General features: G+C 45.1%; 2 protein-coding genes across 4 annotated transcripts in view; one reads left to right on the top strand and one right to left on the bottom strand.

Annotated features, from left to right (window-relative positions):
* The window catches only part of LRRC40 (leucine rich repeat containing 40), a 39,150-nt gene extending 35,523 nt beyond the window's left edge, over positions 1-3,627 (bottom strand). Inside the window, exons 1-2 of one of the 2 annotated variants that reach the window (XM_084636714.1) lie at positions 3,506-3,627; positions 543-724 (exon numbers count right to left, since the gene is read on the bottom strand). In XM_084636714.1, the coding sequence (XP_084492840.1) occupies positions 543-724; positions 3,506-3,539 (216 nt within the window). In that variant the 5' untranslated portion in view covers positions 3,540-3,627. Of the gene's footprint in view, positions 1-542; positions 725-1,832; positions 2,021-3,505 lie in introns of those variants that run through there. The other variant, XM_084636713.1, reaches the window with a different exon arrangement.
* A 2,093-nt stretch (positions 3,628-5,720) lies between these two features.
* Positions 5,721-15,987, top strand: part of SRSF11 (serine and arginine rich splicing factor 11) — a 41,113-nt gene continuing 30,846 nt past the window's right edge. Inside the window, exon 1 of one of the 2 annotated variants that reach the window (XM_084636715.1) lies at positions 5,721-6,075. In XM_084636715.1, the coding sequence (XP_084492841.1) occupies positions 5,948-6,075 (128 nt within the window). In that variant the 5' untranslated portion in view covers positions 5,721-5,947. The remainder of the gene's footprint in view (positions 6,076-15,987) is intronic. The other variant, XM_084636716.1, reaches the window with a different exon arrangement.

Below are 15,987 nucleotides of genomic sequence, written 5' to 3'. Positions count from 1 at the left end.
TTTTTCTCTAGGAGGGTGGTGAAACACTGGAATGCGTTACCTAGGGAGGTGGTGGAATCTTCTTCCTCAGAAGTTTTTAAGGTCAGGCTTGACAAAGCCCTGGCTGGGATGATTTAATTGGGGATTGGTCCTGCTTTGAACAGGGGGTTGGCCTAGATGACCTCCTGAGGTCCCTTCCAACCCTGATATTCTATGATTCTATGGTGGCTAAATAAATACCTAGAGAGTTTGTGGGGAAGGGGTGTAGACAAGGGACTCAAAATTCTATTTTGGGTCCTGAAGATCCCCCAGGTGCCTTTTCTCCTCAAAGACACTATCTAGGCAAATCTTCATCAAGGAGGAGACTGGACTTTTGTCCTCACAGGCAAGATATTTAATAATTGTCCATTATGGAGTATCTGGGACCTTCCTGTGAAAAATTTGGTTCTGGCCACTGTCAAAAACAGGATACTAGATTAGATGCACCATTAATCGGATATGTTACCCTTCCCCCGCCCTTCCAGAATGCAAGCACAATCTGATAACAGGTGCTCTTTACTTACATCCAGTACAGTGAGAGCAGGCAAAAGTCTGACATCCTCAGAAAGACACTGCAGTTTGTTTGAGGCTAAGATGAGTTTGGTCAGATCTGTTTGCTCCCACCAGCGATCAGCAGCACCAAAAGACAGATTTTGATGGGCTTCCTCCGGAATATCCAAATTTATTCGCCACACATTCGCAGGTACTACACACATAAAAAAGTGGCATATTTGTACAATAAATGTCTCCAATATTTAACATTAGGCTTTTACTGTCACTGTGATTATCCAAAAATGTTTAATAACTTTATTCTTCATAGAGCTGGTTAGAACATTTGTCCAAATGAAATGGACAAAAAATTGACTACTTTCACTAGTATTTCCCCACTATTTTCTGATCAGCACTCATTCTTCACCAAAGTACTTATGTAATCATAAATTGTAGCTAACCAGCTAAATTGGCTAAGCATCATGGAGAGTGTGAGGAGGATGGCATCAGATCCTCATAACTGAAAGGGCTTGAAAAAGGCATTTACAATTCTGGGAATCTAGAGGATCCCCAGCTGCTCCTTAATAGTCAGCTGCCACTGCTTGTCTAAAGGACTTTTTTTAATAACCTGTGCTTGGTTGCAACAGCCACATCCTTTTCTTTTGGCTTTGGACCTTGCCAGTGGCATTTATGCCTTTGTAACATCCGGATTTGAGTATTATAATGCGCTATCCCTCAGGACTGTTCAGAAGCTTCAGCTAGAGCAGAATCCATCAGCTCGCTTATTGCTAAGGTTAGCCTTATACAAAGAGAGCCCATCACACCTATGACCTACAGACCACAATGGCTTCCAATGCATTCCCAAGCCCTATGTGACTGGGATCCTAGCTTTCAGAAGCCTTTCTGCAAAAGCTGCCTACCAGCTGGGATCTACCAGCCTTAGCAAAAAGGGGAGCCCTTTTTAACATACAAGCCCAGGCCCCCACATGAACAGATAAAAGAAACATGTAGCATCACATCTTCAAAGCACAGTGTCCTCCCTGAGTTATTCAGAGCCCGCAAGGGGGACAGCCTGGCCCTAGTGTGAAGCACTCGCCCTGAGTCCCGTGGCGGGGCCTCCACACTGGAGCAGCCGGTCCAGCCCTGGGGCACCCACCTACCCAGCCCGGAGAGGTGGGTGCCCCAGTCAGCATGTCTGCCCCTGGGGGAAAGGCAGGCCCCGGCCCCGGCGCACAAAGGGGGAGGGATGCACCGGTCTCCTTCACGCCTTCGGGAGAGACCAGGCCCCCCCCACCTGCCGCGGAGCCCCAGGCTGTCGCTCTCACCCTCACTCAGGCCGCGGCCTGCCAGGTTTAACTGGCCGCTCTTCCTGGCCGCTCTGACCAGCCCCTGCGGCACCGCGGGCCCCGGCTCCCCCGCATCCCGCCTGAAGCCGACGCGAGAATCTCCCGCTCCCCCTCGGCGTGCCGCCGCCATGTCCCCAGAAAGCGCCAAGGCGCGGTGCGGCGCGGCCCGCCCCGCCTCCCCCCGACCCCGTCAGCCCGCCCCGCCTCCCCCCGACCCCGTCAGCCCGCCCCACTAGCCAGGGAAGCAGGCGGAGCCAGCCACGGCCTCCGCGTTCAGCGCTGCCGGGTGCGGTACGGTAGGGGAAGTCACCGCCTGCCCTGGGATGCCTCTGGCGCCCCACCCCCAACGTGGGCCCCTCTTACCCAATGACCCCTTCAGGCCCTGTCCGCCACCTCAGTAAGTGAGACTGGGAAATCGGTCCCCATCCTCCCTTGCTGGCTCCCATACACTCGCCTCCCATACGTCTCCTTGTGTCTGTGGTGGTGTAGTTTGTCATCCTGTGTTAAAGGGGGACCTAGCAGTGCCAAGCACGACGTATGGGTCAGTGACCACAGCCATCCGGTGTTTGTTAGCATTAACCCCGCGGAGTATTGTTCCATTTATCGAAATATCTCAGTCCCTTCTTGAATCTTGCTCGAGCCCTTCCTTACTGATATGTAAGCCAGAGAGGCTCCAGGTTAACTTTTAGACCCCAGGCTGAGTAAATTTGCAGGGTTGGTAGTTAGAAAAACCATCTTGTAAACTGAACGGATTGGACTGGAGTCACCCTGAGAAAATAAACCCAGAACCCCCACAACGTCCTCCCACAAAGTAACTTTTCAGAGTAGACTCACACTTTAAAACCTTAAAGCTCATGCTCAAATAAATTGGTTAGTCTCTAAGGTGCCACAAGTACTCCTTTACTTTAAAACCTTGTGATTGTTTTGTTAAAACCTAGTTCACTCAAACTTCTGACAAACACCTGGGAGAAAAGCTTTGCAAAAGATTCACCTCATTTCAAATGGAGAGCTGAGCATGCTCCTGCTCCCTCCAGAGAAGCCCTTTTTTTCCCAGAAGACCCCATGGATAATAGGAGAGCTAATATATTTATATTATGCTAGAAAGGCCAGGCAAGTGAAGGACATGATATGTAATCAGACCATTTAAAACTTTGCTCATAAGTTATTTTGTAAACTATTTAACAAATACTTTGGAGAAAAACTCTTTGTTGAACATTCAGCATGTCTGCATCTTCAGCTAAAGATGGAGAAAGACCCCAATCCCCTCAGTTATCCAGGAGTCCTCAAATGAAAACAGGGGAGATTTGCCATTCCTGTCATTTCTAAGAAAAAGCAAGCAGAAAAAAAACCCATTTCAAAACTTCTTTATATACAATAAACAAACACAAAGGGCACTAAACAAGATTTGTTTTCTTTTACAGGTCACATTTAATGTGGTCAGTATGTGGAATTGTCTTGTTTTAAAATAATATACACTGATGCTTTTGCTATCAAACATATTTGGGGGAGATTAATGGTGGACAACTCTCCCCCACCAAGACAATACAATTGTGGTAGGAAGGCTGTTCTTCCCCCAGCCACATCCCTCCTAACCCTTGATGTTTCTCTATAACAGACATTCATCCTCTATTCATTTTCACCTCTTCCCTCACCTGCTTCCTGAAGACATCTGTCCTGAGCATGCATGCTGTATTTCCCATTTCTCAAACCCCAATCCTTGCTGTGAGGGACTTCCTCCTGCCCGCTTCACGCACACTCTCCTCCCTGAGAGACAATGGTCTCTTTCACATAATTCCCCCCCCACACACACACATACTTCTTCTTCCTCCCCTTCTCCTCCCTGATGAAGCAAAGAAATGTCTCATGCCTGGTTTCCAGTCCCATTTCCTCAAAGAGGAAAGATGGATGTTTCTTATAGCACGGTCTTTCTCTCATTCTAGGTCCCCTGAAAAAAATGGAAAGAGATAGGCTCCCCACATCCTTTTCTCCCACCACAAATTGGAATTCCATAACTGATTCTACTGTACTGGTGGTGGAATCGCCTTCCTTTGAAGTTTTTAAGATCAGGCTTGACAAAGCCCTGGCTGGGATGATTTAGTTGGAGATTGGTCCTGCTTTGAATAGGGGGTTGGACTAGATGACCTCCTGAGGTCCCTTCCAACCCTGATATTCTAAGATTCTAACTGACCTAAGAAGAAAAGGAGTACTTGTGGCACCTTAGAGACTAACCAATTTATTTGAGCATGAGCTTTCGTGAGCTACAGCTCACTTCATCCGATGAAGTGAGCTGTAGCTCACGAAAGCTTATGCTCAAATAAATTGGTTAGTCTCTAAGGTGCCACAAGTACTCCTTTTCTTTTTGCGAATACAGACTAACACGGCTGTTACTCTGAAACCTGACCTAAGAAGGTATTAATTATGATTATACATATTATTCAACTACCCAGACATCTGTTTGAAAAATAATACAGCAGGGCACAGATTATCCAACAAATTATTTGAATATATTGGAGACAGTGTTTTATTTCAGAAGTTTAAATGATCTGGACAAACTGGAGAAATGGTCTGAAGTAAATAGGATGAACTTCAATGAGGACAAATGCAAAGTACTCCACTTGGAAGGAATAATCAGTTGCACACATACAAAATGGGAAATGACTACCTAGGAAGGAGTACTGCAGAAAGGGATCTGAGGGTCATAGTAGATCACAAGCTAAATATGAGTAAGCAATGTAACACTTGCAAAAAAAGCAAACATCATTCTGGGATGTATTAGCAGGAGTGTTGTAATCAAGAAATGAGAAGTAATTCTTCCACTCTGTGCTGATTAGGCCTCAACTGAAGAATGTGTGTCCAGTTCTGGGCACCAGATTTCAGGAAAAATGTGAACAAATTGGAGAAAGTCCAGAGAAGGGCAACAAAAATGATTATAGGTCCAGAAAACTTGACCTATGAGGGAAGATTGAAAAAACTGGGTTTGTTTAGTCTGGAAAAGAGAAGACTCAGAGTGGAGGGGTTGGCCATTAAATTTACTTCAGTTACAGCAAGTTTACTTCAGTTACAACAAGCTCAGGCTGAAGACTGGTTTCATTTTCAGCATAAGAGTTAGAAAAGAATTACTCTAGAACTGAAAAATGACTAGGACATTAATATTATTCAGGTATTTTAAATTTGAGATGAAATACTGTAGTCTACTTCTCGTGTCGGTGCACATCTTGCTTGCAGTTCAATATCTACCCTAGGAGGTCTACTTTAAATTGACAACAGTAAAATAATTAGGAGCAGACTTTGCCAGCTGCTGACCACACTCAACTCCCATTGGAGTCATTTGGAGAAAGGGGTCGCTCAGCACTGTCCTGCTAATGCAGGGTCTGCTGGTCCTGGAGGATCAGAGGAGGCGCCCTGCGGCTGTAGGGCTCGTGGACCCTCAAGGATAGGGAGGGGGCGCCCACCCAGGCTACAGCCTCCTCAGCTAAGAGCGCTCTGTGCCGATAGCCCCGGGCAGGCCTCAGACTAGGCCCTACGCCTTCTGCTCTGCCTGAACTTTCTCCGCCCCCTGGGGATTCAGTTGAAGCGATTCCGGAGTGGGAAACGGAGATAATCCCCCTCGCGCCCAGACACCGTCTCGCCTGCCCAGCCTCCAGAGTAGCTCCCTGTACTGCACACGCGCGGGACAGTCAAGGCACCAGGGTGACGCGGGCGCAGAAGCACCAAGCGCGGCAAGACGTGGTTGACTAGTACGCATGCGCAGTAACCGCAAGTTCTTGGGAGAGGTGCAGGTAATACACATGCGCACATCGGGGTTCTGTAGGAGAAGCGACTTGTGCGTCTGCGCAGGACCACTGAAGTACGCAGCTCGCGCCTGCGTAGAGAAGAGCAGTAAAGGATTGTGGGATACTAGTCTGCGGCCCGGGCAGGCTGGTGGAACGGGCAGCTGGTGGCAGTTATTGCCCGACAACGGTTGTTTTGTGCGCGGGGCCCGTGCTTGTGCCCGGACGGGAAGCGGCAGGGGACACAGCGGAAAGCTACCCGGTTCCTAACGCGCTCTTCCCTCTCCCTGATGTGTTTGTAGCACTGGAGTGGGTGGCAGCGCGATGGCTTCAAGCAGCGGCACCGACGTGATTCAGGTCACCAATGTCTCTCCTAGCGCCAGCTCCGAGCAGATGCGGACACTCTTCGGTTTCCTGGGCAAGATCGAGGAGCTGCGCCTCTTCCCTCCCGAGTGAGTCCGCCAGCGCCCCCCTACCCCCAAGTCCTCTTCCTCCCCTGCGCCATTCAGGCTTCCCCTCCTCCATTCCGGGGCAACGTCCCGCCTCTTTCCCATCCCACCCCGCGCCTCGCCGCCTACTGCTGAGAGACCCGCTGGGCCGTGAAGTTTTAGGCCGTGGGGCGGCGGGATTTGGCTTCCCGCCGAAGCTTTAACATCCGCCGCAGCCTGTCGCTTGTGTAGACGAGCCACCGTAAAGGATAGCTAGCAGCGAGGTACCGGGGCCGCTTGAGAGCTGCGTGTGTCAGCTCCTACAGGCGGCTTCTCCTCGCCTAGGAACGCGCCAGAATAGTTCACGGCTGGGTTTATGTTCCAGTAATAGCATGAGTGGTATGAACGCGTGAGAGAAGGGCCTGAGCCTGTGTGCAGTTATCCCTGCTAAATGCACGTCACCTTGCATGCTGGCTGTTCCAGGGGCCTCCAACTGATAACTCGTCTGTGGTGGGATTGTCCCTCACATAGGGAACCACCGCACACCTGTTAGCTGCCATTAAAAAAAAATGCTTTTTTCTTTACAAATTTGGGATTTTCTCTCCTTAATACACAGAAGGTGCAAGGTGGGTAGTAAATTTTGAACCAGTGATTGAGTGATGGTCATACATCAAAAAAAAAATTAAGAACTTCAGTAAATAGTGCTTTGTGTTGCTGGGAGTAACTTCCCCATTCCTCCAGTCTACTTCTAGTGGATTGCAATTACTTGTAAAAGGGTCTCAGCTATATGAAAATATAACTCATGACAACTTTTATTTTTTTTTAGAAAAAAATTTAAAACAATTCTTGAAATACATGCATGTTCTCGTTAACACACACAATCCGCCCAACTCACAAATGGGAATCCCAAATCCATGCGAGGAAAATCTTTAAACTATTACAGGTGATTGTGTGTGTGTGTGCGCTTATTGTGATACATTGGATGAACAGCTATTTTTAAAGGACTGAAAACTGCAAGCTTCTGTTTGTACTAGTTTTGTTTGTGAAACATGGTTGCCTTTGTTACTCAAAAAAATAGGTTAATATAATAAATGAGGTCAAAATAAATGCATTTTGTCACATAGATCATGGATGTCACCACCACGTGGAATTTTGGGTGTGTAATTATAATATGTAATGTCCATATGATATGTTTTTTTTTCAATCGTGACAAACTGCCTTTATTTTGACTGCCTGTTTTAGTCTCCGCTCAGGTGGTTTCTAACATATCAATTTTTTCACCTAGTTTCAAATAGTTGCTATTGGAGGTGGGGGGGAAATCACCTCAAAGCTTCTTTCATCCTGTCACCGGTTCCCCCCCCCCCCCCCGCACAAAAAAAAGAAAAGAAAAAGAAAATCCTCCAGTGCTCCTAGATGGATATGTACATATATTCCAGCACAGGATTTTCTGTGGTCTTGGTGTTTGTGTTATTTTCAAATGGACATTTTGCAATCTGAACCCCATGTTAATGCAATTTTCTGTTGGAATTTGTAGTGTAGAGGAAAACTAATTGAATTAATACAATTGCATTAAAGTTGGTGACAGGTTTTTATTATTTGAATAATGTCAAATATGAATGTTTAAATTTGTACATGTGGGAAAATCATATTTAAGTGCCAGAAAAGTAACAAGGAGTTAGCAGTCTTTAGCAAGAGAAATCTGTTTAGGTTGTTATATGGTCCTGTTCACTGTATTTGAACATCTCACAATCATTAAAAAGAACAAGGAGGAGTCTTTGTGGCACCTTAGCCCACAAAAGCTTATGCCCAAATAAATTTGTTAGTCTCTAAAACCCACTTCTGGGGGTTTTTTTTTCTGGGTTTTGGCCCACAAAAGCTTATGCCCAAATAAACACTAGTCTCTAAAGTGCCACAAGGACTCCTCGTTGTTTTTGCTGATACAGACTAATATGGCTACCTGTCACAATCATTAATTCATTTTATATTTTCAGGACTTGTATGAGGTGGATGTTACCATCACTCTAAAGATGAGAACCTAAGGCATAGGTTCTTGAATGACTTTCTCAAGGGAGTCTGGTTGAACTGGGTATTGAATATTGAACTTAGGTCTCCCAAATACTAGTCTAGTGCTTCTACTACTTCTGTGCAGAGGGCTCCTGACAGTAGTTTCTTCTAGAAATAACTTCTGAAGCTCCATCTTTTCCTGCTGGTGAGCTCATCTGCTCCCTTGTTTTTGTATATGGCCCTACGTGTTCTTAATTGGTCCCCACTCATTCACGCAGACAGCCGCATTCAGTTCAAGAGTACATTATTGTCACCACAAACTACAAGTTTTGGCAAAGTGTAAGAGACAGAATGTTCATGTCTTTGTCAGAGGTAGATAAAAATCTGCCCTGGACAGAGCACTATCGCTAGGGGACACATTACATTCTTATTGAAGAAATGAAAGATTGCCAAAGCAAATATTTGTACTTTACTACATTAGGAGAACTGTGTAATGTGTTTATCTTAACAGTCTATTTCAACAGTATTTTGTCCATTTTAAGATTGATTTCATAGTTAAAATCCATTTCTGGCATGTACTGTTTAAGTTACACATTACACACAAATAGACTTTGAAAGAATATTTATTACGACTGCAAAGTAAGCACTCAAGTTAAGATATGCTCTGGGAGTGAATCATAATTCTGTAATGAAAGGAGACTCTTGTCTGTAGGACTCCATCTTTAATTGTTGCAGAAGTTGGAAGGTGTGTAGTGATTGAGGCATGGGGTTGCAGAAATAGAAACTATGATCTCATGGTTAAGTGGTCCTACTGGTAACCCTCTCATTCTCTCTCCAACCCTGATTAATCCCCAGAGCAGATCCACACTATGCACTGAATGAGGCAGGGCTTCTGTGGAAAAAATACTATGTGATCATGTAATTAAAATTGTATCATAATGCACAAGAAAACTAAATTAAGATTGCACAAGTAACCTTAATACTAACGTTTCCCGACTTCTTAGTCCATGAATTAAGGTTGTCACCTTGGCATTCTTTTAACTTTGTGTGTAGTTTCCTAGGTATTCTTCCCTAACCCAATTCTCAGAAATGTCTGAACCATTTTGACAGAAGTTTTCCAACAATAGTTCAGCCACAGGAAGACACCTGGCATTAAAAAATGTCATCCTAATTAAAGTTTGGCAAAGCTATAAGCATCTGAAAACAGGCTTTTTAATGGAAAGTTTGGGGTAATCTTAATAATAGGTGGTGCTAATAGCCTTGCCTAGGAAGACTGCAGTGAAGATTATTTTGAGGGCACAACAGAATACAGAGTTTCCTCTAGAGTTTAAGGCTTAGTCCACCATTTCTATTGAGGAAAGTTTACATTTTTCTTACTTTCATTGTTGTAGAGTGCGCAGAAAGTTAATTCCTGGGTGGCAAATCTGGATCTCAGGTTTTTTACCATTCTTTCTATTCCGTCTCCTTCCCTGCCCTCAAAAATGGACAAACTGGTTTAAAAAAAATTTTGTTTTTTTAAAGCTCCTGTTGCGTGGAACTATAACAATGTATATTGAATCTATCCCAGTTTTGATTCATTAACTATTTTTATACAGGGAGGTAATCTGTCCATTAAAGATTTTATCTTCAAGAAGTAGAAGGCAGGGCAAAGGAGCTACTGGGCTATTTTAGCGATTGAGTGTATTTAGTGGTTACAATATGTACCTTTCTCACAGAACCTTGTATGTCACGGGCTCATTACTGACTTATGTACCCTGTTATCACTGTGCCTCAGCTTTATTCTAGAGTGATCTTTATGCAGTATAGCTTCTTCTGAGATGTCATCAAGAATGCAGGTTTGTTGTGCTGGTGGCTTTTGTGACCTTCCTATTCTTCAGAAATTGGGTTCCGAACCCAGATTTATTTTGTGTAGATCAGTTAGAACAGTGTTTCTTAATCTTTGATATCAGGCACCAGCTTGCTGCCTTCCTAAACTGTGTAAAGGAAATCTCAGGGACTGGCACCGGTCCATGGACCAGTCGTTGAGAAACATTGGGTTAGAAGATAATAGTGTTTAATGTGAGTTGATGCATTTGATGTCTAACTTCTTAAAACTGCACCCTCATGAGGAGTACTCTCATAATGTATTTCTGTTAATTTCTTCTTGTCACACTAATCAGGATCTGTGTCTATAATAGGTTCACTTCCAGCTTTGTGCCAAATGTGCTTATAAATGGTATGAGCAAACACAGTAATTTATGCTTAAGGGTAAAAGGATTGGTATTTTGTTTACCCAATTGATTGCTGTTTCAAAAATGTTCAGTAGTTGTCATAAATATAAAGGGAACGGTAAACCCCTTTAAAATCCCTCCTGGCCAGAGGAAAAATCCTCTCACCTGTAAAGGGTTAAGAAGCTAGGATAACCTCGCTGCACCTGACCAAAATGACCAGTGAGGAGACAAGATACTTTCAAAAGCTGGGGGGAGGAAAAAACAAAGGGTCTGTCTGGGTGATACTTTTGCCGGGGACAGAACAGGAATGGAGTCTTAGAATTTAGTAAGTAATCTAACTAGATATACGTTAGATTATGATTTCTTTAAATGGCTGAGAAATTAAGTTGTGCTGAATAGAATGAATATTCCTGTCTGTGTGTCTTTTTGTAACTTAAGGTTTTGCCTAGAGGGATTCTCTATGTTTTGAATCTAATTACCCTGTAAGGTATTTACCATCCTTATTTTACAGAGGTGATTCTTTTTACTGTTTCTTTTCTTTTCAAGAACTGAATGCTTTTTTCATTGTTCTAAGATCCAAGGATTTGGGTCTGTGGTCACCTATGCAAATTGGTGAGGATTTTTATCAAACCTTCCCCAGGAAGTGGGGTGCAAGGGTTGGGAGGATTTTGGGGGGAAAGACGTTTCCAAACAATGTTTTCCCAATAAACCCAGATAAACGTTTGGTGGTGGCAGTGGAAGTCCAAGGGCAAAGGGTAAAATAGTTTGTACCTTGGGGAAGTTTTAACCTAAGCTGGTAAAGTAAGCTTGAGGGGTTTTCATGCAGGTCCCCACATCTGTACCGTAGAGTTCAGAGTGGGGAAGGAACCTTGACACTAGTATAATTCAGAATTTAATTCACAGATACAAATGGTGGTTTCTCCTTATTTCTCACCCAAAACTTAAGAGTTCTGTAGTAAGGTTTCATTACTGATTCAGGTTTCAGAGTGGTAGCCGTGTTAGTCTGTATCAGCAAAAATGACAAGGAGTCCTTGTGGCACCTTAGAGACTAACACATTTATTTGGGCACAAGCTTTCGTGGGCTAAAACCGAAATTACCGATTCAGTTATTTTTGTAACATGTGCTATGAATTGTCAGTTTCATTCTATATTATGCTTGTCAAATAGACAAAGTACATTTTGTGGTATTAGTAATTCAGAGTGGGTCTCTCCTAGTCAGTATAAACCGTATTAAATTATACCAAATACATATCTTTGGTTAATAAAATTTGACTATGAAGTTTTCTAGTAATCTTATTTATATTTGTATTTAGAAGTCAAATAAAAGTCATAACACCAATACAAAACTTTGAGAAAACTAGTCAAATACAGTAGTAAGAAGATCAAACTGCAACAGCAATTCAATTTATGACCTAGTGAGATTGCCTGCAGTTAGTAAGTATCTGTGAAAGTACGCTTTTTGGTTTTCAATTCAGGGATTTTAAAACTAGACTTATAGTCAAGGACCCATTGCGCATAGCAATGTTATAGCTGCAGAAATAGTTGAAAAACCAGGATTCTATTGGGAGAAAATATTCCCACTCTACCTACCCCCTCTCAGATTTAATATACTGTATAGGGAATACTAAAGCAATGTATTGTAGAGAGTATTTCTGACTGTACATCATTTTGGAATGAAAAGCTTGGGCTGATCCTGAATCCTCTGCCTTTGATGGTTGTGGTAGGATATTCTTGAGCATGATAGACTTTTTGGCATTTGTATTTACTGTAAACTATTAAAGGAATCATACAGTGGTAAAAAGCATTACAGAATTGTGAATATGCTGATGTTGAACTGTCTCCTTTTCCCTGGAACCTAATAGAGCTATTACCCTACTCTCCTGGTACTTGGAAGAACAGGGACCTGGTTGAAAACGTAGCTGGCTTATATTCAGCCTTAATAAGAAAAATGGCATTGGTTGGCAAAGAGAAGTACTTTAAAAAACTGGTTTTCCTAAACACTCTTATGGTGTCAGTTGCCAGGCATAACACCTGTCATCTCTAGCCTAGTGAATACTCCTCTCAGGGTATGTCTACACTACGAAATTAGGTCAATATTATAGAAGTCAATTTTTAGAAATCGATTTTATACAGTCGATTGCGTATGTCCACACTAAGCGCATTAAGTTGGCGGCCTGCAATCCTCACTACCGTGGCTAGCGTCAGTTTTTGGAGTGTTGCACTCTGGGTAGCTATCGCACCATTCCCACAGTCTCCACTGCCAACTGGAATTCTGGGTTGAGCTCCCAATGCCTGATGGGGCAAAAACATTGTCGTGAGTGGTTTTGCGTACATGTCGTCAGTCGCCCCTCCCTCTGTGAAAGCAACAGCAGACAATTGTTTCACTCCTTTTTTCCATGCAATTGCCATACTGCCGTCAGCAGACAGTGCACTAGGACTGCTAACCGTCGTCGTCATCCACTGCTTCCGCTGCAACTCTGCTCTCCTGGTGCCATAATTCTACCTCACAGGTCCTCTCATCATTCTGTATAAATATCTATTCTCGTGACATCTGTCGTCATCCACCGCTTCCGCTGCAACTGTGCTCTTCTGCAGACGCCATACCACAGCAAGCATGGAGCCCGCTCAGCTCACTGCTGCTGTTGTGAGCATTGCAAACACCTCACGCATTATCCTGCAGCATGTGCAGAACCTGCAAAAGCAGGCAAGAAGGCGACGACAGCGCGATCACGATAGTGATGAGGACATGGACACAGACTTCTCTCAAAGCACGGGCCCTGGCAATTTGGACATCCTGGTGGTAATGGGGCAGGTTCATGCCGTGGAACACTGATTCTGGGCTCGGGAAACAAGCACAGACTGGTGGGACCACATAGTGTTGCAGGTCTGGGATGATTCCCAGTGGCTGCAAAACTTTCGCATGCGTAAGGGCACTTTCATGGAACTTTGTGACTTGCTTTCCCCTGCCGTGAAGCACAAGAATACCAAGATGAGAGTAGCCCTCACAGTTCACAAGTGAGTGGCGATAGCCCTCTGGAAGCTTGCAATGCCAGACAGCTACCGGTCAGTCGGGAATCAATTTGGAGTGGGTAAATCTACTGTGGGGGCTGCTGTGATCCAAGTAGCCAAAGCAATCACTGAGCTGCTGCTATCAAGGTTAGTGACTCTGGGAAATGTGCAGGTCATAGGGAACTCCATGGCAGCAAAGCCATCCACTAACTGTGGTGGGGCGATAGAAAGAATGCATATCCCTGTCTTGGGACCAGCCCACCTTGGCAGCCAGTACGTAAACCGCAAGGGGTACTTTTCAATTGTGCTACAAGCACTGGTGCATCACAAGGGACGTCAACGTGGGATGGCCAGGAAACATAGCATGACACTCGCATCTTCAGGAACTCTGGTCTGTTTGAACAGCTGCAGGAAGGAACTTACTTCCCAGACCAGAAAATAATTGTTGGGGATACTGAAATGCCTATAGTTATCCTTGGGGACCCAGCCTACCCCTTAATGTCATGGCTCATGAAGCCGTACACAGGGAGCCTGGACAGTAGTCAGGAGCTGTTCAACTATAGGCTGAGCAAGTGCAGAATGACGGTAAAATGTGCTTTGGACATTTAAAAGCTCGCTGGCGCAGTTTACTGACTAGAGTAGACCTCAGCAAAACCAATATTCCCATTGTTATTGCTGCTTGCTGTGTGCTCCAAAATATCTGAGAGTAAGGGGGAGAAGTTTACGGCTGGGTGGGAGATTGGGGCAAATCTGCTGGCGGCCGTTTACACACATTCAGACATCGGGGCGATTAGAAGAGCACAGCTGGACACCCTGCACATCAGAGAAGCTTTGAAAACCAGTTTCATGACTGGCCAGGCTACGGTGTGACAGTTCTGTTTGTTTCTCCTTGATGAAAGCCCGCCCCCGTGGTTGACTCTCCTTCACTGTAAGCCAACTGATCTCCCCCCTTCAATCACCACTTTCAGAGTCGTCATTGTTCACTTCACTTTCACCACTTTCAATGTCATTATTGTTTCAAAATCATGCATTCTTTATTAATTCATCACACAAATAGGGGAAAAACTCGCAAGGTAGCCTGGGAGGGGTAGGTGAGGAGGGAAGCACTAGGTGGGGTGGTGGCTGAGGGGAGGTGGGAAGGACAAGGCCACACTACAGTTCAAAACTTATTGGATGCCAGCCTTCTGTTGCTTGGGCAATCCTCTAGGGTGGAGTGGCTGGGTGCCCGTAGCCTTCCCCTCCCCCCGCACCAGCTTGCATTCTTGGGCATCTTTGGTGAGGATGATATGGAACTTGGGGAGGAGGTCAGGTGGTTATACAGGGGCTGCAGCTTTTCCTGCGGCTCCACCAGATGCCTGAGCATGTCAGTTTGCTCCCCTATTAGACTAAGCATTACATCCTGCCTCCTTTCATCGCGCTCCTCCCTCCTCTCAACGCGTTCATTTAACGCTTTCCTGGACTCTGCCGTTGTTTGCCTCCACGCATTCTGCTGAGCTCTTTCAATGCGGGAGGACTGCATGAGCTCTGAGAACATGTCATCGTGAGTGTTTTTTTTCGCCTTCTAATCTGCGCTAGCCTCTGGGACAGAGATGATAGGGGGAGCGTATAAACATTTTCAGCTGCGGAAGATAAAAAGGGAGAGTAGTATTGAAAAAGATACATTTTAGAGAACAAAGGAAAGACTATTTCACACTGAATCAAGTGATTCACATTACATAGCACATGCTTTTGGTACAAGGTTGCATTTTGCCTCTTATATTGAGTGCCTGCCGGTTTGGTGTGAGACATCACACACTTTCGGCTTGCAGGCAGCCATGGTAAGGCAAAGGGTTTCGGCTTCTTCAACCTTCATAACATGTGGGAATGGTTTCAAACAGCAGCGTCCTCCTTTCCCATACCAAGCAAAGCCTGTTGGGTTGGCCATTTATAAGGAGGGGCTGTGGTTTTAGGGTGAATGTGGAGCACAACCCAACCCCCACCCCAATTCTCTGGGATGATCGCTTCACCTCCCCCGCCCCCCACTCACACACTGCGCGGCTAGTATCAGGGAAGATCACTGTCAGCCAAACATGAACAGCTCAGCATGAACTGGCCTCCCCCCACCGCGTGGCTAACAACGGAGATGATTTCAGCCAAAGGCAAACAGTCCAGCAGGAACGGGCACCTCTGAATGTCCCCTTAAACAAATTTCCCATATTTCAATCAGGTGACCATGAATGATATCACTCTCCTGACACTAACACAGACAGTACCTCCAGGAGAGCTTCATAGAGATATCCCTGGATGATTTCTGCTCCATCCCCAGACTTAACAGACTTTTCCAGTAGCTATACTGGCTGTGAATGCATCCCAAGTCTTCAGGGCAAATTAATCTTTAAACATCACTTGCTTTTAAACCCTGTATTATGTTTACAAAGGTACACTCACCTGAGGTGCCTTCTCTGGCTTCATGGTCCGGGAGCCCACCTTGGGAGGGTATTGGCTCCAGGGTGATGAACAGTTCCTGGCTGCCGGAGACAAGGGATTCTCCGCTTGCCTGCTGTGCGCTATCCTCAACCTTTTCCTCCTCATCTTCCTCATCCACAAAATCCTCATCCCTGTTGCATGAGACTCCCCCTTGCAGGTGTCCACGGACAGTGGTGGGGAAGTGGTAGGGGTTCCCCCCTAGAATTGTATGCAGCTCATCATAGAAGCGGCATGTAAGGGGTTCTGA

This window comes from Lepidochelys olivacea (assembly GCF_965140295.1).
Source record: "Lepidochelys olivacea isolate rLepOli2 genome assembly, chromosome: 8".
Classification (NCBI taxonomy): Eukaryota; Metazoa; Chordata; order Testudines; family Cheloniidae; genus Lepidochelys; species Lepidochelys olivacea.
This window is presented reverse-complemented; position numbering and strand designations above follow the sequence as displayed.